General features: G+C 34.9%; 1 protein-coding gene across 2 annotated transcripts; it reads right to left on the bottom strand.

Annotated features, from left to right (window-relative positions):
* Positions 1-18: 18 nt before the first annotated feature.
* LOC110895604 lies at positions 19-27,475 on the bottom strand. Of its 2 annotated transcripts, XM_022142922.2 has the most exons (36): positions 27,027-27,470; positions 26,837-26,918; positions 23,911-25,967; positions 22,567-22,681; positions 21,737-22,465; positions 21,186-21,405; positions 20,154-20,578; positions 19,004-19,127; positions 18,767-18,891; positions 17,497-18,104; positions 16,865-16,982; positions 16,673-16,789; positions 16,488-16,582; positions 14,966-15,111; positions 14,832-14,887; positions 12,811-13,021; positions 11,883-12,257; positions 11,511-11,788; positions 11,346-11,431; positions 10,752-10,838; positions 10,406-10,667; positions 9,714-10,118; positions 9,118-9,214; positions 8,700-9,025; positions 8,161-8,277; positions 7,917-8,084; positions 7,702-7,830; positions 3,695-3,784; positions 3,508-3,614; positions 2,757-2,905; positions 1,280-1,362; positions 1,116-1,211; positions 923-1,045; positions 760-843; positions 535-672; positions 19-458 (listed from the first exon to the last, which is right to left on the bottom strand). In XM_022142922.2, the coding sequence occupies exons 1-36, from the start codon at positions 27,305-27,307 to the stop codon at positions 138-140; spliced, it is 9,030 nt and encodes a 3,009-aa protein (XP_021998614.1). In that variant the 5' UTR covers positions 27,308-27,470; the 3' UTR covers positions 19-137. The 2 variants fall into 2 exon arrangements, 1 of the variants encoding a protein (XP_021998614.1); XR_004875054.1 differs by lacking the exon at positions 3,508-3,614 and having other exon boundaries at positions 27,027-27,475.
* Between the last annotated feature and the right edge of the window lie 466 nt (positions 27,476-27,941).

Raw genomic sequence — 27,941 nt, 5'->3', positions numbered from 1 at the left:
GATTTTCTGAATAGCATCTCAACCACGAGTAAACATTTCCTCCCATATACCCCTACTCTGCAACGTCTTTAAAAAGGATTCATTCTCGGTAAGTTCTAAACCACTATACACACAATATACAAAACAAGCGATTATGCTCAATTGTCATCGTTTCTGTCCAGGAAACTCAATACAAATCCACTAACGATACGTCTAGCAACAGGATTAGGAATAGACCGGCACAACCTACCATCTACGTAAGCCACTATACCTGCAAACACAAACCGCCCAACGCCCCATTTCCAAACAGATACCCTAGTCTCCTGTTTTGTAATGGCTTTTTTAGCACCAACCTTAAACTTATCATCCCATTTGATTTTAGAACTCAAATCACCCGCCTGCTTTCTCAACCACCCGATTGCAAAATTTACAAAGAGGTGCTCACATAAAGTCAAAACCGTTGGAACAATTCTCCATTCCTGCAGCCAAGAGCCAGTAAACCATCAGATCGGATGTAAAAATAATAATAAATAGAGTTTATGTATGTAGACTTGCATTTTGTACTCGAAGGTGGCGTAATGAATAGGATGACGTCTCTCCTGTCAATAGTCCTTTGCTCACAAGGAAGCCCTTAACGTGGTCCATAATTTCATCTATAAGCACACTGTTTGGTGGCATATTCTTCAGTACAACCTGCAAAGATTGTTAAATTAGATAACAGAATTCACCTAAGATATGAATAATAATAATGTAAAACAGGTGGCATTGGTACGAATCTACCTGATCATCAATCACTCTCACTCTGAGATATTCGTGCTTATACATTGTATCCAACATAGCTTGCAAATATCCTTCTATATATAACTGTAAGAAAACAATATCGAGGTAAAAGAATAGCATATAGATACAGAAAACATTGTTGACATATAATTATATAAATTACCTCATCAACACCCGGATTACGATCGAGTTTAATTTTTCTATCGGGCCCACCTTCTGTGAAAGCACTCCCCAGTACAGATGGCTCCATTGCCAATTTCAGTATTCCTTGTTGAAACCCATTAAACTGGATGAAATTGAAAATTCAGATGGTATTATTTTTAACAACTAAAAATATCAAAATGAAAAAGTTTTACCATTCCATTAAACCCATTGGTTTCTGCTCCCTTCAGCACTGCATCTGAAACCTCAGTGACAGCAGCGAAAAGTATATTTGATCCAGCGTTTTTTAGCTGCATGATCAACAACGAGTTCATAACACTTACTTGACAAAGAAAAGAAAATCGGAAAAAGCACTTACGGTTTTCCCTAAATCACCCAAGTAACGCTTGGTCCCTGAGAAGCCTTTACCATCAATGCATTTACTCAGGAGCTTAAACGTACCTGCACATAATACAATGTTTATTTTAAAATTAATTAATTAATTCTTAAAGAGAGGAATATATGTTGAGAAAATCATGACATTAGCCATTTTTCTGAGTATAGCCATGATATACGCGAATCTTTGGTTGTGGATCTGCTTTTACTCACCTAAACCTAAATATTTCTATTCTATAAACAATTAAACACACATGATATGACATTTGTTCATTTAAGTCATTATTGATGGCAAGACTGTCTGAGTGTCTTCGTGATTTCTCATATTCATAATACCTTAAAACAAAATGTCAAAAGTGACCCTCTAACTTTGTAAATATCACTTTGACACCGTCAAGTTTCTAATTTCGCGTTTACCCTAAAATTAATTTCTTACGTTTTTATTTTTATGTACATGTCGGTATCAATTCGAGTTCATCTACATTTTAACATAATTTTAGTTCAGAAACAGATAATCTTGGTGATAATGTGTTGTGTTGATTAAGGAGAAGAGATTATATAGAGAACAAAGTTACACATAACACCCTCAACTACAATTAATATAAATCTGTCTAACAGAAACAAGTAGGGTCAATTATGTAATTTTATTTTTATGTACAATTTGAGTTGGACTACATTTTGACCATAGTTGTTAATAGCAAATAGCGACAAGGGAATAGCGAATAGCAACAAATAGCGACCGCTATTTTATAAATAGCGATACACTAGAAAAAGAATTTTGAAAATTTTTATATGTATATTACATCAAAATACCCTAGTATATATGCTATTTTACATGTATATTTAACAAAAACCTATTATAGCTATATCTAATGGCTATTTACATAAAAAAAAAGAACAAAAAAAAAACTAACTGTTCGCTATTCACGCTATTGGTCGCTATGACCCAGATAGCGACACTCGGTCGCCTCGTTACATAGTGCTCTATAGCGGTCGCTATAGCAGCTATTGACAACTATGGTTTTGACATAAATTTTGTTTGGAAACAAATCGGGTCAAATATAATACGTTTTCATTCGACGGTATAAATTTGAGTTACTATATGTTTCGACATAAATTAAGTTCGAAACGAGTCAGGTCGATTGTAGTCTATCAACTTTATCACCCCGCGCGTACGACGCCAACACACTTGTTTATTTTATGTACGTTTTAAGTTGGTCTATGTTTCGACGTAAATTTTGTTTGGAAACAAGTCGGGTCAAATATAATATATTTTCATTCAACGGTATAAATTCAGATTACTCTACATTTCAACGTAAATATAATTGGAAACCAGTTGGGTTGATTGTAGTCTGTAATTTATCACGTCGTGTATAGCGCTGCTGCAACGCGCGGCGGGTAAAAAAACTAGTATGTTATTTATAGCAAGTGTTTAGAAGTCATAAAAGAGTAAGAAATACCTATGGTCAAACCAGGAAGTTTGACCAAGGCGCTTGAAGGGTCAAAAAAGACATCAAGGGATGAAGAAGCCAAGTCATCAAAAATTGAAGCAAATGCCGGGGGAAGCAGTGGACTTCCTTTTGCGATATAGATTGCTCGCATCACATACCTACGTAAATAATAAAACGAAAATGATAAGATAACAATATAACACATAGTTATTGATAGCGAAAGAGACAAAGTACCTATATGCTGCGTAGCGATAGCAATGAAACAGCGCCCGCTATTTTGTGGTTAGCGATAAGGTAGTTAAAAATTTAAGAAATAAAAAATAGCTATCTATATAATTTTTTTTTGTATATATAACGTTAGTTTTATACCTTTTTATGTATAAATTTATAAGTTTAAATGTTAAAATACACAAACTAATTTTACACTTTTTATGTAAATTTTAAAGATTTTAGGGACTAAATGTAACCTAAAGAAAGATAGAGGGGTTAAATGTTAAAATCCATAAACTTATTTAACCCTAAAAAGGCTCAAACGCAGCCGCTCTTCTTCTTCATAGTTTCCAGCAAGTTTCCAGCTGGAATTCGTCGTCGGAATCCGCTATAATCACGCTACGGAGTCGCTACTTAATAGATTGCAAGACATGGGCGCTTTCGCTACGAAGCGCGCGATAGCGAACACTATCTTCGCTATTGATAACTATGATATAACTTCATAGAGAATAATTTAATAAACTAGCTTGAAGTTTAGATGATGACTAACCATGAATAATGTTGTGCACACTTAATAGAAAGTTCACTTAGAGTAATTAACGCATGAGTAACTAGCACACCATTCAGCTCTACATTCTTGCTTTTAATTTCAGGAACCTAATAAATTATACAACAATTACTAAGTTAAAAAGTAATAAAGGAAGATCATATGAATGTGTAAAATTCTCACGACAGACCTTTATTACACTGTGCAGCAAGGTTCTGAGTGTCTCCTGTGTTGAATTATAGCTCGAATATGAATCTCCTGGGAGGAAGTTTGCTATGATCTTCAAGAAATGTAATCAATACTGTTAATCACATAACTACAAATAGTGTATATATATATAGAGGAAGATTAACGTACATTACGGCTTAACGTACATCACGTACGACAGGTAATTACGCACGTTCATTTTAAAGTTACGCACGTTATAACTCAAAAATCCAAAATCACGCATGTTGAAACACAATAATCACGCATATAGAAAACATTAATCACGCATGTTATAGAACAAATCACGCACGTTGTCGTACGTGAAGTACGTTAAGCCGTAATGTACATACTTTTTCTATATATATACATGGGGGTTTAACTTTATAGTTTAGTTTTTAGCATTTAGCTGGGGGGGGGGGGGGGTGTAAGGTTTTTTTAGGTTTTTGGTGGTGTAGTGGGTTTATTTTGTTGTGTTCACATTGGTTTTCGCAATAAAGGTTGTTTTCGCATGAACCCTACCCTATATATATATAGGGGAAGGTTCATTGGGGAACACTAAAAAAGTGGGGAACACTCTTTAAAATTCAACTTAACATGTAAAAATCACCGTTTTCTAAATTTTTTTCGGCGCTTTTCCTTATAAATACATGTAGAAACATTTTTAATAAAAACTAAAAATATATAAAAAGAATGTTTAAGAAACAGTTAAAAAATACATCTTATAAAATTGATTTAACATGTTAAAAATTAACTTTTTTAAATTTTTTTCAGATTTTTTTCTTATAAAAATGGGTAGAAAGTAGAAACCATTCCAATAAAAAAATCATTTTTGTAAAAAAAAAAAAATAAAGCCATTTTTTAACTGTTTTTTTTATATTTTTAGTTTTTGATTCTTTTTATTAAAAATGCTTCTACAACTATTTATAAGGAAAAGCGCCGAAAAAAAATATAAAAAAAAAATGATTTTTAACATGTTAAGTTAAATTTTTAAGAGTGTTCCCCGGTTTCCCACTTTTTTAGTGTTCCCCAATGAACCTCACACTATATATAGGGTAGGGTTCATGCGAGAACCGCAAGAACCAATGTGAACACAACAAAATAAACCCACTACACCACCAAAAACCTAAAAAAACCTAACCCCTCCCCCCCCCCCCCCAAAAAAAAAAAAAAAAAAAAAAACCCTAAACCCCCCACTTAGAAAGCTAAATGCTAAAAACTAAAGCTAAATCCCAAACTAAATGCTAAAAATGTTTTTTTTAATAATTAAATCGCGACTTTTTACCAAAAAAAAAAGTATAAATAAAATGTTCCATTTTTAACGGAAAATTAAAAAGAATGTGTGTTTTTAAGCTTATTTAAGTAGTTTTGGTTGTGTTCACATTGGTCCTCGCAATAAAGGGTGGTTCCTAACGGATCCTCATCCTAGGGGGAAGAAGATCCACTAAAAAGTGAGTTTTGCGTAAGTAGCCTAAGAAGGATTATGGAGATGACATGTGGCACTCTTTATAAGTAGGATGAAAGGGTATTTTAGTCCTGAAACACAAACTCTCACCCTTTTGTTTTCTTAAAGATACAGACAAAAAATCTAGCAAAAAAATCTAGTACAAAAAGATCTAGCGCAAAAAAATATAACACAAAAAATCCAACACAAAAAAAGTAGTACAAAAAATCCAATACAACATAGAAATACAACACAATTTTTTGGGTTTTTTTAGTTTTCATATTTTATATAGCAAATGTCGTATAAAAAGTTGTGGACATTTAAAAAATGTGTGTGTGTGTGTGGGGGGGGGGGGGGGGGGGAATATGCATGCATGTGCCTTGCATGCGAAGAGATAAAGTCAATTTCCTACATTTTCATCTTAGCCGTTGATTTGAAAAATGAAAGGTTAACATCTCTTCTTATCCTACCTAGGCAAAATTAACCTTATATATATATAAGGAAAGGATAAATCGGAAACCCTCCTTAGTTAAAAAACCCAGAAAGCTTCATCTCCACTATCCATCTCCTAAGATCAATGGTGGATATTAAGAAAGTACAAAAAGTTACTTTTCCCGACAAATGTTACAGTCTTACAAAAAGTGAAAAGTGTTTCACTTTTCTCTCTCCTCTGACACAAAAAAATGTGACAACTGCACTGTTACATAAAAATCTCGTTGTAAAAAAAATGTAACATGTTTTTTACACGCATTACAAAATAAAAGCTTCATAAAATATAAGTTCTAAAGTCCATACACTTCATATAATTTAAAAAACTGCTGTAAAAAAACAAGAAAAAGTGTAGCATGTGATTCACAAAAAATGTGCACAACTGAAAAAATGTAACACATTCTCTTTTCTCTCTCCACTGTTATGAAAAGTGTGTCAATGTCAGAAAATGTTGCAGGTGTTTGTAAAATTGTTGCAGTGAAAAAGTGTAACATGTGACAGCATGATGTCAATCCATTAGGATTTCAAAGTTTTTGTAACTCACATGGGATTTCTCCCTATAATTCATCTATATATATGTGTGTGTGTGTATATATATATATATATATATAGGGTAGGGATATGGTAAAAAGTGTTTAAAATGTGAGAAGGGTAAGAAGTGTTTTAAACCTTTGGATATTTGATTTAATGGTTGAGATCAATAGGGTATAAAAATGTAAATTGTGTTTTAATTAGAAGGACCTTATGTAAAATTGAAGGGCAATAGTGACTTTTCCAACGTTTCAAATATGGTAACCGTTTCAAAACCCCCATCAATCTCCTAAAAATCAGCAAATTTATGGTAACCGTTTCAAAACCCCCATCAATCTCCTAAAAATCAGCGAATTTCTCGTACAGAATAAATTCTTCGATTTCCTTCACAACAACTTTTATAACACTATAAGAACAGTATATTACATGATAAGACACTATAAGAAGATATAACACTATCTGTTTACTGTAGACAATATACATAAATAAAACACTGTTGATGGGGATAAAACACTATGAAAAAGAACAATATATTACATGATAAAACACTATAGGAAGATATAACACTATCTGTTTACTGTAAGACACTATACAGAATAAAACACTATTTATGGGGATAAAACACTATGAAAGGAACAGTATATTATATGATAAAACACTATAGAAAGATATAACACTATATGTTTACTGTAAGACATTATATAGAATAAAACACTATTGATGGGGATAAAACACTATGAAAAGGAGATTAAAGATGGCATGTACATAATATAACACTATTGACTGGGGAATATAACACTAAAACAAGAACTTACCGTAAACAATCAAATGTATAGAACAATTCGAATTCGAATCAAATCCCTGATATATCTCATCGCCAGTTTTTGGCAGTTATCTTTGGAAATCAATTAATTGATAATAATGGAAAATTACTAATACACCCTTTTGAATTAATTAAGATAAAGGACACTTGTCATTCCCAAATTATTTCTTACACTTCTCACAAAAGTCTCACTTTGTACAGGATCCTCTACCTATATATATATATCTATGCGCTAATTATTGGCATGAAACCTTAATTAGGGAGAAACCCCCGTAAAATCCTATAATCCTACATAACAATTTTTTTTAAATTAACACACGTAATATACATGTTTTAAAAATCAAAAAAGCGCCGAGCCATTTAATAAAAAACTAGTTTTTGCATAACAGTGCGTAACGCGTCTGCTACATATGTTACGCGGAACTTGTTTTTAGAAAAAATAATAATAATGGCTCAGGCGCATTTTTTTGTTTTTTCGGTGCAAAACCCTTAAAACATGTTATTACATGTGTTAATTGTTTCAAAAACAAAAAAAAAAAAGTTACATAGGAGCTTCCAGAATTTCCTCCCTAACTATGGTTATCTTGTATTTCTTAGCCGATAGATATACAAATATTATTTATTTGTATTATTATGTATATCTAGTCCTAAAAGTATTATCCCAACAACCCCATATATGTAAGGCATATAGAAATTAGAAATAAACCTTTACTGGATGAATCTCAAAATGATCAAAGTAATACTGTCGACTAGGAGTATTTGGGTCACTGAGTGATTTTCTATAAAACGGGACGATTTTCATGAGGGTTTCCTCATCCAGATTCAAGTCAACTGGCTACAAATACAGAAAACTCCGATCAATTAAAGAAAAAAATATAGTAAGTTTACTAAAGGAAGCTACGTCTCTGTTTTAACTTTTACCTGCAGAACAATGGATGAATATTTTACTTGTCTGATATTTGAACTGGATGGAAGCAGAATGAGTACTATACGGAGCATGCTGTCACACGTATCGGAAAATCCACTTTGATGCCTCCGGAGCATTGCTGCAAATGGAGCTCCGACCCACTTTTGATCCACACTCATAGACTGCAGTTAAATAGTCTTTCAAATTAAATAAAATGACATATTAAATAAATATTATCATACTTTTATGAAAAGATACCTGGACCCTAATTTGATTAACTTTTTGCTGATCAGTAAGCATGGAATCCAGGCTGATATTACCAAGTCGCATAACAACTATTGACGTGTAGACGAGTGCCCGCTCTGATACTTCTTCCTTCAGTGACCGATTTATACGTGTATATAAGAAAAGTTGTAATATAGTTTAGTCAATTGGCTATTATATATACCATAAATATGCTTTTTTATCACATCAAACAACTTTAGCTCCTCAACTGTAATAAAGACATGTTTAGCCCCTCAACTTTAATAAAGACATGTTTAGCCCCTCAACTTTAATAATAAACAACTTTAGCCCCTCAACTTTAATAATAACATGTTTAGCCCCCCAACTTTAATAATGATATGTTTAGGCCCCCAACTTTAACAATGACATGTGTAGCCCCCAACTTTAATAATGACATGTTTAGCCCCTTAACTAAAACATCAAACAACTTTTACTCTCGCGATTTGCTTACTTGTTTCGAAGCCGCTGCGGAGCGTGGGTGGTAACCCACTAGTTTAAACTAAGAGACTAACCTGTTTGGCACGTTCACATAAACTGATGGAAAATCTGGAGACTCGTACTGTAATTTTTGCACCAGGATTAAATACTTTATCCAATTTGCGGCTGTCACTACGTTCACAAATTCTAACAACTCTTGTGAGACCATCTGCGTAAACTTCATAACCCAGATTCACCATTTGTGTCTCGTTTGGTCGACTAAAACCTGTCGGTTTCACCTTCTGTTCTGCCTTCTTATCTTGAGGGAAATTAAACCCTAACACTCTATGTTTCCCGACTTTATAGAATGGTTTCCATGGCCGCACTTTGTCCAAGTTCACTTCACGTAGAAGATGCAAACCTACAAAAGAAATCGATATCAAATTAACTATGAGTTTGTTAATCATTATACATATTAAACAAGTGTTTTAATGGAATTACTAAAAGAAGTACCGCTTATTTGGATGACTAGCTTGTGAGTAAGTGATAAATCATCCCATACGTAATTAACTTGTTTTTCACATCCCAAAGTCTCTAGTTCTGTTGAACCCTGTGATTTATAATAAATAGCAGAAATAGATTAATAATAATAATAATAATAATAAGAGCAAAATGACATTTTTGTCCATTGGCCAGTTAAGCGACTTTCGTCCAAAGGTTTGTTTTTCCGCATCTGGATCCAAAAGGTTTGAAATCTAGCCATTTTCATCTGACTCGTTAACTCCATCCATTTTTCTACGTTAAGTCAAAGGTATTTTCGTTTTTATTGCTAACTTAAAGGGTAATTCGGTCTTTTTACATAAAGTGAAAAGGACCGAATTGCCCTTTAAGTTAGCAAAAAAGACAGAAATACCGTTGACTTAATGGAGAAAAATGGATGAGTTAACAAGCCAGATGAGAATGGTAAGATTTCAAACCTTTTGGATCCAGATGCGGAAAAACAAACCTTTGGATGAAAGTCGCAAAACTGGCCAATTAACCTCAGGGACGAAAATGGCATTTTACTCTAAAAAAACCTTTTGGTGACAGGAAAAGGCTGCACTCCTCACCTTTTGATAGTAAGTAATAGATGCATCACGCAAACAATTCTCAATTCTGTAAGGAAAATTCATGTTAGGTGGCCTGTGGAACCGTAAAACAAGAGATGAATTCTCTTCGGAAACAATAACAACAGCAAAGTCATGTGTGTTTTCTTCGGTTTCAGAAACGTTTATAGATCTTCGGAATTTTATAAAAAATCTCCCCATTGAAGCAACACAAACAGGCCCCGACCATCCTAATCCAGCCTCATTCGGTCTAAACTGAATATACAGCAAAGAATCATCTTGAATATTTCTATGCTTTCTTATGAAGTTCTCAAAGATGCTGGTTTCCCGTTTTTTGTTTGTTTTGTTGCAAAGTCGTAAAGCTTTTCTCTGTTTACTGCTGACTGTTGTCATCCCCTCCATGTCATCCTTCTCATTATGTAGTCACAAAACAAAATGTTAGAGAAACTCTATATATATAGGGTTAGGATCATGTGAGAATCACTAGGGTAATTAAGAACTTTGAGAACAATTCTGGACCACACATTTTTCCCAAGCAAAAATGAAAAAAAAAAAAAAAAAAGTGCAAAAATACGCAATTTGTTTTTGGAAAAAAAAAATCCAGCTTTTTTCAGTCAGGCTTTTTTTGGATATATACTATACATATGTGTATATACGTGTTTAAAATGGAAACACGAGTATTGAGAATATCTAACCTCTAAATTACACTGACGGATAGTGATTACTTCATCTGATTCATTCAGCACCACATATCTTGGACTCAAAGATACTACTTGTGATGGAACAACTTTCCCAATAGAAGGGTCTAAAGAAACACCTAATTTCGTAATATATTTGAGCCCTAACTTTTCTTCCATTTCAAGGTTTATTTCTGTAAGTCCGGATACCGCATCCAAGTCTAATAACGCCTTTTCAGTTGCTTTGTCATCCAACAATCTGAGGGACACTTTGTTCGTTCTAACGTCATAAAAAAAGAAATTACTTTATTTCAAATATTTAACCTAATGGAGATGAAAAAAAAAAAAATTGAATAACACCTACCTAAGGAACCATGATATAGTGGACTTAGGTGGCAGCAAAGCTCCTAACTGTGAATATCCTTGAGAACGAAGTTCCTCGGCTTCATTTCTAAATATAAAAAAGTTATGTTAAATGAAAGAGGATAATGTCACTTTCGTCCCTAAGGTTTGGCCAGTTTTGCGACTTTTGTCCAAAGGTTTGGTTTTCCGCATTGGATCCAAAAGGTTTGAAATCTTGCCATTTTCATCCGGCTCGTTAACTCCATGTCTCCATCCAATTTTCTCCCTTAAGTCACGGGTATTTCCGTCTTTTTTGCTAACTTAAAGGGCAATTCGGTCTTTTTCACTTTATGTAAAAAAACCAAATACCCCTGAAAAAGACCGAAGTGCCCTTTAAGTTAACAAAAAAGACGGAAATACCCCTAACTTAACGGAGAAAAATGGACAGAGTTAACGAGCCGGATGAAAATGGCAAAGATTTCAAACCCCAGATGCGGAAAAGCAAACCTTTGGACGAAAGTCGCAAAACTGGCCAAACCTCAGGGGGTCGAAAATGGCATTCTACTCTAAATGAAATTTATGTTGTGAAGTGTGCATAATAATAAAGATGGCATACCTTGATAGGGGATTATGGTAAGGTGCAAGACAAAATAAATCAAAATCAGTGTTGTTCTTCAGCGTGTATGGTGTAAATATAGCAGCCTGCAGAAATGTAACGAATCAGCTTTCAAAGTCGAGGTTATATAAGTCACATATACAAAGGAACACATATTATATATACCTCCAATATGCCCCTATGCCCACAAGACAACCTTAAAGAACCAAAATATCTTCCGTCACCAAAGTTTAATTCCATGTCTAAATTTCGGTTATCTTTCTTCTGCTTCAGTAATTTTTTAGCCCAATCACCACAATTTACAGGTTTGCAGCTTAATCCAAAAGCTGTCAAAGTAACCGTAAAGAACATTGCTTCAGGATTAGCATACATATTAACACTTGACCCGCAAGGAATGGTTGCATGCTTGCTCATGTTCTCACGGTTTTTTGGTAAAGACCGATCTGTAAAAAGGCCAAATAGGTTAGATATCACTCGGAACCTAAAAAAGAAAAGTTGAGTGAAAAATACTAACGGATATTTGATATTTCCGGTTACCTTTATCACTCAACACCACTTGTATCTCTGATTCTAACAGGTTAGATATCTGAACAGTGGGAAGAATATGGATTTCTTTTTGCTCTAATAGTGAAATGGTTGAAGCCCTTTGTTCTGATTGTAAAATAGGTACGTCTTTTTTAGTGCTATGGATTAAAAAGTGCAAATCATCGATTTCACCTTCTTTTGATTTCAAAAGAGTACGAGCTGTACTGAAGGATGACTTTTCCGATTCAACCGGGAACGCTTTCCGTACATGGTAACTTATTTTATCAAATAATCCAGATAAATGAGCAGCTTTTCCTCCTTTTAGTTCATCAGACCATCCCATTGAGTCGTCCGAAATTTTAGGTCTGAAAGAGAATATGATATCACCTGTCGTTTACAAAGAACACAGGATGGTAAATTCACTTCATTTTCTTAAAAAAAAAAAAAAAAGAGTAAAATGCCATTTTCATTCCCTGAGGTTTGGTCAGTTTTGAGACTTACGTCCAAAGATTTGTTTTTCCGCATCTGGATCCAAACGGTTTGAAATCTTGTCATTTTCATCCGGCTCGCTAACTCCATGTCTCCATCCATTTTTCTCAGTTAAGTCAGGGGTATTTCCATCTTTTTTGTTAACATAAAGGGCAATTTGATCTTTTTCACTTTATGTACAAGCATTTAGCATAATGTACAAGTATTCAAAGGACTGAATTGCCCTTTGAGTTAACAAAAAAGATGAAAATACCCCTGACTTAACAGAGGAAAATGGATGGAGTTAACGAGCCGGATGAAAATGGCAAGATTTCAAACCTTTTGGGTCCAGATGCGCGGAAAAACAAACCTTTGGACGAAATTCACAAGACTGTCCAAACATCAGGGACAAAAATGGCATTTTACTCTAAAAAATAGAAACAGTAAAGAAACTAGCACGCTCATGACATACCAACACTTAAAGATATTAATGCTTTCTTTGATCCACCAGAAGCTTTGATGACATCAAAAGCTGCTATAGAATCATCAATTGTACCTCCGGCCTTAAGCACTACAGAAGCATGTTCGTTTTCTTGTTCAGGCCGTTGAAATCGTAGCTCGATGGGAAAATCGGTTCTGTTGTGTATTCTTAGTAGAGGAGAGACTATTATAGACAAGCCATCCTACCAATAAAAACTTTTAAAATTTATATGAAGGAATGCAGTCTTAAAATTTCACCATGAGTAGGTGTGCACGGTTCGGTTCGGTTTTATGTTAAAATCGAAACCGAAATATTACCTATGGTTATATCTACAAAAAGCATCGGAGGGAATAGTGCTAATTGGGTTTTTTTTTTTTTTGTCTCTCTACAGTTTAATAAGTATATAAATAAAATCAATTGTTTTGTTTTACAAGGTTTTCAATAGTGGTCTGCTGGTTTTGAGGATTGGTTTTTCCTCATCCTGCTCCAGGTTGAATCTGGGAGAAGCATTTTTGGGAAAGGGTTGGTAATTTTTTATATCTTTTGTTCACAGCCGCTTCAAAAGGTTCACGTGAGTACTTGTCATGTTCTTTTTGATCATTTTTGGAAAATAATATAATATACCTCTTATGTTGATGCACAATTAAGGTATTTTTTTGTGAACAATTTCTTTTTTTAAGAGTAAGATATTCTTTGTTTTTACTACAACCGTCGGTCCACACTTTGATTTTTTTTTCTTATTGTTTTTTAATTCTTTTGTTTTAAATATTTTTGTTTGAACTCTCTATTTTGTTATACTATTGGTTTTGTATACGTTTTTTAATAATATTTCTGTTTTACATCCCCGTTTTGTTATCTTTGCGGTTTATTATGTTTATTTTTTAGGTTTGTGTTTTGTTAATGTTATAATTTTCTAGCAGTATTGTGACGAACTGGACATGATACCGATCAAATTCTTTGCGCGTCCCCGCGGCAAGGAGGAGAACAGTGACAATTCATTATTGGTGGAGAGAGGCGGCAAACAAACCGGTGGATGCCATGTGGCATCCACTAGGTTTCCTTATTATTTTTTTGGTTGTGACGTTTTCAAAGTTAGTACACATACAATAGAAAGCGGATACAAGTGTTAAAAGAGCATGTGGTGGATTGGTTTTGGTGTTGGAAGCATGATCCAGCAACAACAATGGACCCGAGTTCGAAACCCGAGAATTGCATTTTTTTCCCCATTTTTTTGAAGATATGACATTTAATATCTATCAACTTTACCCAATTTTTTCCTTAACTTTTTTTAAGTCAGTTTATCCTCCTATGCTCCTGAACTTTAATAGAGCTACTCTACAGTTCCTAAACTTTAATAACTTTTCACTTTGACTAACGTATTTTTATATACGTCTCGATGTAACTCTGATTGAGATCGTATTATGAGTAGTATGTACAGGTAACCGAAACACAAACCTACATGTTATCAAACTGAGAAATTATTTGGTTTAGCGCCCCACAACGCGGGCGGGGCATACAACTAGTTGTTCACATAAACCTAACCTTCTAATCTATTTTTATGTTTCGCCAAAGTTTTTATCAAGACATTTTCTTTAACCTTCTAATGTATTTTTATGTTTCTCCAAAGTTTTTATTAAGACATTTTCTTTTATAATACTATGAAAATCATTTAATATGTATGTTAAATTTTGTTATTTCTTGTAGGCAATTGATAAATTATATCAGAAACATGTTTATGTGTTTTAATTATAAATACTAAATATTCAAATAATTCTTAAATAAATATGTAACAAACGTTAAAAAAATCATTTTTTAGGTTATTCGGTTCGTTTTTTCGGTTTTCACTTTTCAAAAAATGTAAACCCATAACCGAACCGTAAATTTCAGGTCGTTTTTTTTTTCAATTTTTTGTGTAGTTCGCTTTTTTCGGTTTGGTTAAATCGGTTTTTTCGGTATTGGTTCAGTTTTGTTGGTTTCTGCTCACCCATAGAAGTCATAGATTGAGTAGATACCTCAGATTTCCATGTAATTTCTACAATAATTAACGGCCCGGGGAATGTTTCCGAATCTGTTTGTATACATCAGAGGCAAAAGTTAAACTTAGGACCAATCGCTCGTCGGAAAAAGTGACTCATAAAAACGATACCTTTTTTAGAAAGTATACGTGTCCTCCAAGCAAATGTTCCGGCTTTTAAGAGTGAAAACTTAATTGGTGAGGTATAAAAATCCCCTGATGCTGCAAGTTGGATCGAGACAATTGATGCTTCTGGAGGCTGATCTAAAGCCAAGTTCCTTGCAACGACAAAATTACCATTATCGTTTCCAAACACAGTTTATGTCAAAACGTAAACCAACCGAAAGCAAAAATAAGCATGAAAACATATTATATTTGACCAGACTCGTTTCCGAAAAATGTTGAAACGTGAATTTATGTCGTTTACGTTGAAACGTGAATTTATGTCGATACGTACATTAAATTAAGCATGTTGGAAAATACAGTTTAATTTAATTTACTGCTTTTTAACTAGAATTACCAACCTTCGCAATGCGGCGGGGGATTCATTAGTTATATATCATATTAGATGAAAATGTTTCTTACATGAGTGCACGCCTGTGTGTCAAACATAGAAAAGAATAACTAAGTTAATCTTTGACCCGCGCGTTACGAAAGACCTATCAAACGGGGATTAATAGACGTGTTGCGACGGGCCTTTCAAACGGGAAAAAAATAGATGAAAAAACGTTGAACCTCACATGCATGTTGCGGTTAACTCGGAAAATTTAGGACAAAACGTTAAACGGAAAACTTGCGAAAGACGAAAAGTATAGGGACTAAGGTTGAAAGTAAAAAAGTGTAGGGTTAAAAGTAAAAAATCAAAGGGGTTAAATTGCAAAAGATGAAAAGCTTTGGGTTAAAAGTAAAAAAATCAAAAGGGTTAAATTGCAAAAGATGGAAACTTTTGAATTAGAAGTGAAAAATCAAATTAATCAAAAGGTTAAATTACCAAAGATTGAAATTTTAGACTTAAATTAACAAAGTTAGTTAGAAAAGAAAAATCCGTTTTTTTTTTTTTTGAAAAACTACCAAAGCCAAAGATACAACAACCATAAGCACAAATATGTTGCTTATTTATAGCTTTATAATATAATTTATAATTATAATATAATATAATATAATATAGCTTTATAATTTATAATAACTTACATCAAAACGTAGACCAACTGAAAACTTACATAAAAATAAGCATGAAAACGCGTTTTATTTGACCCGAATCGTTTCCAAAAACTTTACGTCGAAACATAAATTCATACCGACACGTACATACAAATAAACACGCGAGAAAGTAGTTTTTTTCTTTTAAGCTGAACAATGAAAATACATGGGGTGAATTGGAAAAGTTAGAATTCAAGGGGTGAATATGACAAATTATAAAGTTTGTAGAAAATATAGGGGTTTAAATGAGTATTTTGAAAGTGTAGGGGTGTAATGGGTTGATGGCCCTTTGCCACCGACCTTTGGTTTTAAGAAGATATATAATAAGATATCCAAATGCTCTTAATAGCTATTTGTGGAGGATCTCATTTAAAATATGAATTTATAGTGAAAGAAGCACACAAAAACGCTGAAGAGTTTTAAACTCCGAGTTATTAATCAATTAAAAAAATACCTTAAAAACATAGTTGTCGACTGTTTTCTGGCTATTGTAGCATACTGCTTATCTGAAAATTGACAAAGAAGCATAAGGTCTGACTGGTTCTCAACCTGCCAATTAGAAAGCACATATGTGAATGCTTATATGAACAAATAAACACACACACATGAGTAAAATATCTAAATCTTTATAGGATATACCTTGCAGCAGTTTGCCAGAATCACAGAGCTTTGAATTGCATAAGGACCAGCCAAATTCAGTTTTCCGATCACAAACAGAAGTATGTCCAGTGAGAGCTCGATCATTGATACACGGAACTGTTAATCCATAATATTAAATTCACTTTTCCATCAACAACAAAATTATAAAGCAAAATGTTATCGTATGCCTACCTCTTTAACTCTAGTATAAAAATGAACAGGCATTCTATGCAAAACAGTTCCTGAAGCATCGCTTTGGAACCTAGATCGCCAGAAAATGCTTACTTCAACTGGATGTAGAAATGTGCTCCTGCATTTGAATGCTAAATTAGAAAATTCTATATAAACATATTTGCAAAAAAAAAAAAAAAAAAAAAAGAGTAAAATGCCATTTTTGTCTCTGAAGTTTGGCCAGTTTTGTGACTTTCGTCCAAAGGTTTGTTTTTCCACATCTGGATCCAAAAGGTTTGAAATCATGTCATTTTCATCGGACTCGTTAACTCCATCCATTTTTCTCCGTTAAGTCAGGGGTATTTTCGTCTTTTTTGTTAACTTAAAGGAAAATTCGGTCTTTTTACATAAAGTGTAAAAGATTGAATTGCCCTTTAAGTTAGCAAAAAAGACGGAAATAACCCTGACTTAACGGAGAAAAATGGACGGAGTTAACGAGCCGGATGAAAATGGCAAGATTTCAAATCTTTTGGATCCAGATGCGGAAAAACAAACATTTGGACGGAAGTCGCAAAACTGGTCAGACCTAAGGGACGAAAATGGCATTTTATTAAAAAAAAAAATATGTCATAAATACTCATACGCATGCCTACCATAAGTTTCTCTGGGCATCAAAAGCGTATAGCTCAGCTATAAGTCTAGCCATCACCCTGGCTTTACTATTCAAAATTTGTACGATAAGTTCAGGAGCAACCATTGACATTTGAAGAAGCGGAAACTTTTCAGTCGTATCAGAAAGTTCATGATATATTGTTAGAGAAAATTTATCCACTACGACATTAATAAACGGTGAAGTAGATTCATCCACTGATGAGTTATTCAGTAATGGCGGGTCCCGGACGAGAGAAAAATCTTGAAAAACTTTCCACTTGAACGGATTTCCAGGACTGCTTACAAACTCTAGAACTCCTTCAACGAAAGATACAGAACAATTGTTCTTCTTGTTTATCAGGTAAAAGAGATTATTTTCAGCATTGTTGTATGACTCCAGGTTACCATCGTCTTCAAAACTTGACGACTTGAAAGGCTGTGATCGCCAAAGTGCTGGCCCACTGTTACCGGAGCACGAAAGCTCAACAAAGTTTGATTTGGTATTACAATTTAATTGCAGGTATTCGCCGGATTCATTCTTGGCGCACAATGAGGTTAATGAGAACCAGAGATATGATGACTTCCATATTCTTTGATAATGATACTTCACCTACAAAAAAGTTAAACTTTATATCATCATTATTAATTATTATTAATTAATAATTAATATTAATATTAATATTAATAATATAAAAGAGAGGGTGTCTTAGGAATAGTACCTAAGACACAACCCCTATTTTTTTATTGTTTTTCTTTGCCAAATTTACAACAATGCCATCCAACCCTTCAACTTTTAGCATTGCCGCTTACAACCCGGCTTTCTACAAACTTTGTAAAATGTTATTTTGACCCCCTCAAGTTTTACATGCGTTTTTTTGTTGGTCTACGTTTTGTTCAGAAACGTGTCGGGTTAAATATAATACGTTTTCACTAGGCGGTATAAATTCGAGTTGCTTTACGTTTCGACTCCGCCGCAACGTGTGGTACAATTAACGTAAAAAAACACTATTTTCTTACGTGCTTATTTTAAGGACGTTTTGTTATAAATCCAGGTTGGTTTACGTTTCGACGTAAATTTTCTCGGTAATGAGTCGGGTCAAATATAATACGCTTCCATGCTTATTTTCATGTGAGTTTTCAGTTGGTCTACGTTTTGATGTAAATTTTGTTCGAAAACGAGTCGGGTCAAATATTTGATGGTATAAAAAATATTACTTAAGAAACAATTATAAATGTGCTTTCAAGCATTAATATTGGGAAGAGAGTGTAAACCCTGAAAAGAGCCATCTCTCCAGCAAGTGAATAATGCATTGCACCAGCCAAATGGTACTTTCTTTCGCCACCTTCTACAACAACATACATATGCTGGTCGACATCTTGGATGGCAACGATACTCCCTACAAGGCATGAAACGCAAAAGCTACTCAAATATAATGCATTTATCTTTTTTAGGTGATAAACTTCTTAACTACAATAGAATAATATAAAAAATAAATAAAGAATAAATACCATCTTGGACAATCTCCTCGAAACTTCTCGCAGGTTCCTCATCATTATACAATTGCCTTTGCTGCACGTTGGCAATTGTTTCTTTGCTGGAGAACTCAGAAAGTTCAACAACTGAAAGCATCATCTGAAACAATAGAAGCATTTTCTAAAACTGTCGTTGAAGCAGAATACATACAGCATGTTCTTTTGTTATAGGTAGAGCTTGCAATTTCAGCCCATAAATTTATGAACTGGTCGATACAGGCTATGTTTTATCTCCAAGTGTCAAATGGGTATAATTAATAAAATTAGCTTAAAATAAAAAAGGATCAAATGTGTATAAATTAAAAAAATCAAATGTGTATAAGTCATAGAATTAGCTTAAAAGAAAAACAAGTCAAATGGCCCGAAGTGTTTTTAGCATGCTTAATCCTCCCAACTATATTTATTTATTTAAAACATGAAGTTTTATAGAAATAGTATAACTCTGTAATCATATTTCGCTTTAATTCTCTTATCAACCATAATAAGAGTAAAATGCCATTTTCGTCTCTGAGGTTTGGCCCTTTTTGCGACTTTTGTCCAAAGGTTTGTTTTTTCGCATCTGGATCCAAAAGGTTTGAAATCTTGCCATTTTCATCCGACTCGTTGACTCCGTCCATTTTTTAACGTTAAGTCAGGGGTATTTTCGTCTTTTTAGACATTTGTTGTGATGATTAAGGGTTTGAATGGGGAGAAAGTCATCAAATGTGGATCTTTATTTCTTATAGTTTATTTTTATTTTAATAAAAATGTCTAAAAGACAGAAATGCCCCTCATTTAACGGAGAAAAATGAATGGAGTTAACGAGTCAGATGAAAATGGCAAGATTTCAAACCTTTTGGATCTAGATGCGAAAAAACAAACCTTTGGACGAAAGTCGCAAAAGTGGCCAGTCCTAGGGATGAAAATGACATTTTACTCAAATAATAAACTTTTGGACAAAAAGTGTTTCAGGTCAACCCAACCCGACCTGACCTATTTCACTCGTACACACAGTACACGTTCAACCAATCACCCAACCCACTCAAGCCGACAACTTTACCACTTCTAGCTATAACACATGTATTTTGTAACCTGAAGCTCGGAGTTACAGGTTTCTACAACTATATTTTATACACATAATTCTCACCTGAATCTCAGGCAAGGATACTGTAACGTCAAAACCCGAAATAGAACCACTGCCAACCCAAGGTTCATTTGATTTCAACGTATCAGATGTGTCCCGTGGTACAGGCTCTTCAGCAGATAGGAAACAACTTAGTTTCTTTAAAATATAGTTTTCAGAACCTTGATGGGAATCCGAACTGGAGGTTCTCGCATCAGTTGTTACAGATTGAATCTCATCTTGTCGAACCAAATAAAGAGATGGATCACTAGATGTGCTAGAAGACGTATGAGGAATCTGAACTTCACCGCTTTGATGTTTGTTAGATTGTTTTAGAACTCGAGAAAGAATCGACAGTTGGGAAACACCAAAAGACATTTTTTTCCGCGTGTTGATAACTTTAAGGTTTAAGTTCATGTCAGCACCAAACAGAAGTTCTTGAAGTCTTCCTGCATAAAGTCCAAGTCCAATATGGGTGTGAATTTCTGACACGACCTGTAAACATGACATGAACCTAACACGAAATTCGCGGGTTTGGGTTTAGGGTAAACGGGTTCGGATCAGTTTCAGGTTGGACCCCTGAACCCGTTTAGCTAAACGGGTCAGGTTCGGGTCCACCCGGTCAGATTGGCGGGTTGACCCGTTTAACTCATTTATATTATATAATATTTTTTTACAATATGTTTTATGCCATAAATTAAATTGGGTGTGTATTTATGTGTCATATATATATTATTTAAAAAAGAGAAATTGACATAAGATTTTATAATTATAATGTAATTGTATTATATACATTTTGTGTTTTCTTGGTAAATTTTATTTTTAATATACTAATTTGTGGAAAAAAAAAAGTTGAAAATAAAAAAAAATCGGGTTGAATGTGCCGTGTTTGGGTCAATCCACGAATAGTCGGGTCATGTTCGGGTTCATATGTATGACACGATTTTCGGGTTCAGGTCGGGTTGAACCCGCCAACCAGCGGACACGACCCGTTTAGCACCCCTAGATGTCAAGCATATTTCTAAAAAATATGATAAACAGGAAAGAGAGCTATACCTGATTCATCGTTAGCAAATAAGGCAAGATAAAATTGAGAGAGATCCATGGTAAAATCGTCTGGAATGCCCCATGTAGTAATATTTACGATATTTTCAGCTGACGGGTTCTCCTTCAATGATGGTCTGCCACGTAAAAGATGTCTGATGCGACGTATATACGCGTTTCCAAATTGAGAGAGCATCAAAGTTGAGGTGGTTTCAAGGAAGATAATGCCACCCTTTCAAATACATGTCAGCAAGATCAAGATGCATCAACTCTTTCAGTTATTTTCAAAAGAGTAAAATGCCATTTTCGTCCTTGACCAGTTTTGCGACTTTCATCCAAAGGTTTGTTTTTCTGCATCGGGATCCAAAAGGTTTGAAATCTTGCCATTTTCATCCGGCTCGTTAACTTCATCCATTTGGATCCTGATGCGGAAAAACAAACCTTTGGACGAAATTTGCAAAACTGGCCAAACCTCAGCAACGAAAATGCCATTTTACTCTTTTCATAATTACTAAACATTGAATTCAAATATGACAGAATGCATGAAATGGTGAAAATGGTACCTGACAATGGCAAGACACTGTTGTCTGACAGCCTTGCACAACAGAAAGCGACATCTCAAGCTTACTTGACTGATGTTTTCCAACTATTACATCCTTTAACGAACACCCAATTAGATAAAACTCACTGGAAGATATTCTCGCATCTAAAACAGTACTTTTCGAAACAGGATCTTCCATCGTGTGTGAAACATTACTTCCAGAAGATAATTCATTGGGAAGATGTGTCAAAGATAAATCAAATGTGCAATGAGAAACTGATAATTCACATATATTGTGAGACCTATGCATGACATCATTTGCATATCGGAAAACAACAGCTTGTAAACCGGAAAACTCAGCAAGCCCTTCCATTTTCCCTTTTTTCTTTTCATATGATAAATTCATATGTATTTTCTGACAGGATATCTGAATTCCATTATCAGGCAAGAAGTGCACAGACAGATTTTGGTTCGTAAACGATTCGGAGATTGTCACTTCATTCTCCATGGCATTGACTTTCCTTGACTTTTGAATGACTAAATCCATTGGCTGGATTTCAGAAGAGATTTTGAGTATATAGAGTTTGCTCTGAACAACCAAAGATTTTCCGGTACTTGTACTCACCAGCATCTCATTTTCGGATCTAATATGCGAAGTCTCTTGAATATTTGAAAGATGAGAAGTTATCGAACTTGATGAGTCAACTGTTTTAAACGCACGTGATAGAGAAAGCATCAAACCATTAACCGCCTGTCACACAAGAAATGTCAAAAAGGTCAACACAATTCCCCAATAGAGATATATAAGTGAATAACATAAAAATTCAAAACATCAGGGAAGAGTAAGATCACCTCAACTAAGACAAACAACTCATCAACATATATTAGACCCGAGAGCCCTAAAGCATTTCCATGCAGAAGTGCCGAAAACATACTTATACTCTCACCAAGTGACCAAGTATCCTTCCTGTTATACAATAGTTAGCAAAGAAAATAAAAGATAAGGCACAACGACACTTGGCAACAGTAACATGTATCAGAAGACAGATATACACACTGTACAAGCTATCACTTTGCTACGTTCGGAAATAGTACTATAATGTATTGTTTGCAAATAACAAAGTGCTTGTTCGCATAGTGAGTGACAGAACAGTTTATACATGCCAAGGGTTTTAAATTAATATGCATGCTGCTAAAAAGAAATGGATACACTTAGCTAATTACATAAATCTTAAATTGAAAGGTCGGTGCCGACCACCTTTCTGACTTGATAAAAATCACCCCTTTTCTAAATTGACAAAATTCACCCCTCAAATTTCTAACCTGGCAAATACCAACGTTTTAACTCGACAAAAATGATCCTCCTACTTTCTAACTTGACAACAAAGGCCCCCATACTTTCTAACTTCTCTTAAAGTTTTAACCCTCAAACTTTTGACATGTAACCCATTCTACCCCCAAACTCTGCTATAATGTCAAAGGTAACCCTCTAACTTTTAAATGTCACTTTGACCCCTGTCAAGTTTTTAAAGTTTTGAGCTTACCGTAAAACTAATTTCCTACTTTATTATTTTTATGAATGTGCCGGTATAAATTTGAGTTTGTCTACGCTTTAACGTAACTAGTCATTTATAAAAAAAAAATATATTTACGTTTTGACGTATATTTTGTTTGCAAACAAATCTGGTCAAATGTAATATGTTTTGATTCGACCGTATAATTTGAGTTATCATACGTTTTGATGTAAATTTAGTTCGGAAACGAGTCTGGTTGATTGTAATCTATAAGTTATCATTTCACGTATGGCGCTGCCGCAATGCGCGGCGGGTGAAAAAACTAGTTAATTATTAAAGATGCTGATCTTAGTTTTAAAAGGATAAATGTATTATTGAAAATTTATGCTGATGAGGAGTATCAAATGGAGCTATGTTGCAAAATCATATAAAAATTATGAACTAGGAGGATTAGACAACTAAAAGCCCAAAACCCTAGGTCCATCAAAATAGAGAGCATCATATTAGTTTGGAAATGGTCATAACAGCAAACGTCAGTCAAGAACTTTGAAACAACAATCAGGGAGCAACTCAACAAATTAAACTAGACTAAAAAAAATACAGAAAACTCCGCTCTTATCCCACACGAAAGTAACAAAAATTACCGCCAAAATAATAAAACAAAGAGTGAGCTGAAACATACCTTACTGTTGAAAGTTGAATCGTTATTGGCTTTAGTGATATAATCTGCGATTGTTGAAGTTCAGGTAAGTCATCAAGGTAAGCATTTATACCATGAACTTTCAAGGAGGCATCAAGCACTCGTTGCCCTCGACACTTGTAAATTTCATTCGTATGCACGCGCTCTGTTGTTTCATCATTTAAAAATGTAAAATCAGATCCTAGATTTGGTGACATCATGAGCTCAATGTTTTTACAATCAAACAAAAGATTTAAATCATCTACTGCTTCATGCAAATTTGTAATCCCGCCGTGCGATCTGTCCTTACTCAGTGATACTCGGATTTGAGGACCAGAGATATACACGCCAACTTGAATTAGCCTTTCTGGTAATACTTTAGTGACTAATTTTTCCATTTCAGCAATACACGAATGATAATCCCAAACCCTTATTGGTGGGACCCCACAAGATGTTAAACTAGAAGTGTGTCCTTTCAGTCCTTTCTCCCTCTGACTAAAAACATTTTGCATCTGCTGAAAAAGCAGCGTTAGCGAAAGCGTTGCTGAATATTCTAAAAATAAGTCTAATTGCCCCACTGCCAAACAACATTTAAAAATGGGGCCCTGATCTTCCAACAAACGCTTGATGGCACAGAGAATGAACGGGTTTTCCATGTTTTTATCCGTAGCGATCTCGAATTCCGCACGCGATATTTTCCAATCCGACCACATTTGCTTTATAAGGCTTCCTAGAAGCGGGAGAGAGACCATTTCAGTACCTTTTTGGTTAAAAACACGAACAGGGTTACTCCATAATATAGTTTTCGAATTTAGAATTTCAGGCTTCTTGCGTCCTTTTATAGCAGATGACGATATAGCCTTGAAGCTCCCACAAGAGAAGATCAAATGATTCTCACAGATATTGTCGTTGTATATAATGATAAACGCATCAAATACTAAACAGAAAGATAGTAGGTCCAAGTGTGAAACTTTCCTGTCAGAAGCAGTGTTATCGGGAGAAACAGTGATTAAAATTTTCCCGAAATTTAATCTGTAACAAAGATTTGCGCAGGAATCTTCTGGAAGAACTCCGGTCCTTTCCGTATTACAATCACTGGCAAAAGAATTTCTCAGCAATATCCAGTGTAGTATCGAGTTAAACACGCAACAGATAGTAGTCCATATAAGACAAAATAACCGCCAAGCATTTTGAAAATACCGTAACTGTTTACGGTCTGGGAGCTCGTTTTCACTCGGGACTACATTTTTTGCATTTCTGCATTGAACTACTCGGCGTGCTAGTGCGATACCGGGAGCAGGTAATTCTTTCTCGATTTCAGTAATTACTTCCCATTGGCGCGTGAAAGATTCTGAAAACGATGAGTTCGTAGCCATATTTAACGTGGACCGTTTTATCATGATGTTGATAGGATATCCAACCAGCGAAAATAAATTCTCCCATGCGTGTACATAACGCAACCATAAGCAAACAACAGTAACTAATTTCCACATAGACCACCTTTGTGTTGAGATCAATGACCTGATTTTGGTAGCGGTTTCTTTCCAGAGTTGTTTACCGTTTCTGTTTCTTACGGGTGGTGATTTTCTTGATAATTCTTGAATAATAACTACTATAGTTGAGATATCTGCTGGAGAAAATGAAAACCCTAATTCCTCAATGGAACAATGGAGTTCGGTCAACTGAAAGTCATTCATCTTCAAGGAAGTGATGATGTCGGTTGCGAAACACAGTTGGGTGATACGATCATGGGTTTTCAATGTTGTGTTTAGACCTCGGATTTCAAGATCGAAAGAACTGTCGTTGGAGTATACAAAAAGTGAATTGATGTACCCTCTAGGAAAACTTTGAGGGTTGACTTGTCGAGGGTCTACGTTAAGCTCCGCTATCTCCCACAAGCATTCAAAGGAGTCATCTGAGATGGATGGGTGAATTTGTAATTTGATATCAGACAGCTGTAACGAGCAGTAATTCAGGATAAGCTTAGAGAGAGAAGACGTCTGGCTTCCTGACAAAGAAATATCGGCAAGCTTTCCCATTATATCATGCAAAGCACTGCCCTGTGATCCATCAGAAACTCATTAGACAATATTTCATCAACATTTGACAAATTGATCAGCAACTTCCTTCATTGATAATTTGGTATGCACAAATACTAACGGTAGCATTACCAATACTAAACTAAGCATGCATTGAACTGAAGAAATTAATATATCCTTATCCATCATATTACCTGTTAACATCTACTTTCTTCTGATAAATTACTAGTGCTTGTATCAAATACACCGTGAGCAATCACTAACCTATCACAAATTTACTGTTAATCTATAGTCAATCTCTTATGATATGTACAATGTACTCAGTAGTTTTCGAAGGTGCAAGGTGCACTCATAGCCCAGAAGCTGAGCTTTGGGCGGCCCTAGGCACTTAAAAAGCGAGGGCCTGAGATAAGCAAGGCGCATAGCATAAACATACAATCTTTAGGGATTTTAGGCTTGTTTAGCGCTAGGTTAGGCTGGTTCCAGGTTTTTTTTTAATGTTTCAGACCAGTTTGGCCAGAATCTGTAGATTTTTAATAATATTTACAGAACTTGGCCGAAATCTAGCCAGAACCTTGCCGGAACGTCACCAGAGCGCCCGGATGGCCGCAAGACACGTTCCTTGCGACTCACCTCGCTTGAGAGCCTAGACGCGCACCGGAAGGCCTTTTGACTACATAGATGTACTGTATGCATATGTACACAAGGCAAGCTCACTTATCAACACATCATATAATTACTCTAGATTTGCGTTTATTACTCAATTCGGTATATAATCATGTCTAAATCAGGTTATCTCCAAACAAATCACAAGTTACTAATCATCAATCTAGACAATAATACCAAAATCAACCAGAAACAATAACATTTTAGAACCTAAAATGCAATACCTCAGGATCAATTTCGCGTAAAACTTTCTTCTTCTCCTCCATCAACGCCTCCGAAAGTTCCAAATCCCTCCCCTCCACCACCCTACACATCAATGATCAAACACCATTCCAAAGATCAACAGAAACTTCAAACAGCACAACTAAAACACACACACGCGCAAATAACCGCATATAAGTATATAACAACAACCTAGGGCTCACGGTGACGTATAAACCCTTAACCTCCCAATTGAATGCAGAAGCAGACCAATTGACTATCCTTAGCTTCAATTGATCGATCCTGAAATCAGTAAAACAGAAGCTGCTGGCATCTTCTAGAGTCTCGTTGAGTGCTGCAACGTTGAAACGGAGGTTTTTGGCGATTACGTGTGAGCGAAGAAACCCTAGGTTGAGTTCCAACTCCGGTTCTTGTAGCAGCCATGGTTGCAGTGCAGATGCTAACTTGTGTTTAATGAAGGAAGTTATAAACATGGTGGTTGATTTAGAGATAGAAGGTTTTGTATGTATAGATTGACGCCATTGTTGAGAAGCTTTGGTGAGTGTTTGATCAGTGTTTATTGGATTTGTTAATAGTTATCGTCTTCGCGGGCTTGATGCTGACGTTTGTTGTAAAGGTAAGGGTAAGGGTATGGGTATTCGCGGGCTTGATGCTGACGTTTGTCGTAAGGGTAAGGGTATGGGTAAGGGTAGGGTAGGGTAGCGTAGCCTAAAGTAGAGTAGAGTATGGGTGCAAACGAACCGAGCTACTCGCAGGTTATTCGAGTTTGGCTTGAAAAATAGCTCGAACAAGACGAGCTTAAACGAGCCCGAGTCTAAAAACAAGCTCATTTAGTAAACGAGCCCGAGCCCGAGCTTCGCGCATCTAGCTCGAGCCGGCTCACAAGCCTAAACGAGCTTTCTGTTTATATATTTTTATTAATATATTAAACATATATTTATATAATAATAATTACCATTTATATAAATATAAAATATAACTAAATTATATGTATAATAATAATTATAATTAATATAAATTAATTAATAAATACTAAACGAGTCGAGCCCGAGTTTGAAAAATTATCTTCGAGCCGAGCTTTTCTATTATGATTTGTTAATTAACCAA

This window comes from Helianthus annuus, chromosome 12 (genome assembly GCF_002127325.2).
Source record: "Helianthus annuus cultivar XRQ/B chromosome 12, HanXRQr2.0-SUNRISE, whole genome shotgun sequence".
Lineage (NCBI taxonomy): Eukaryota > Viridiplantae > Streptophyta > Magnoliopsida > Asterales > Asteraceae > Helianthus > Helianthus annuus.
Note: the sequence above shows the minus strand (reverse complement) of the source record. Positions and strands in the feature narration are given on the sequence as shown.

What these genes read in the sequence shown, in the direction of transcription:
- LOC110895604 (XM_022142922.2), bottom strand. Translation starts at nt 27,307, where the DNA reads ATGTTTATAACTTCCTTCATTAAACACAAGTTAGCATCTGCACTGCAA. An exon ending in TACGCGAAATTGATCCTGAG is followed by an intron (nt 25,968 to 26,836) that starts GTATTGCATTTT and finishes GATGGATCACAG; the next exon opens with GGCAGTGCTTTGCATGATAT. An exon ending in GAGAGATGGCTCTTTTCAGG is followed by an intron (nt 18,105 to 18,766) that starts GTTTACACTCTC and finishes ACTTTTTTGTAG; the next exon opens with GTGAAGTATCATTATCAAAG.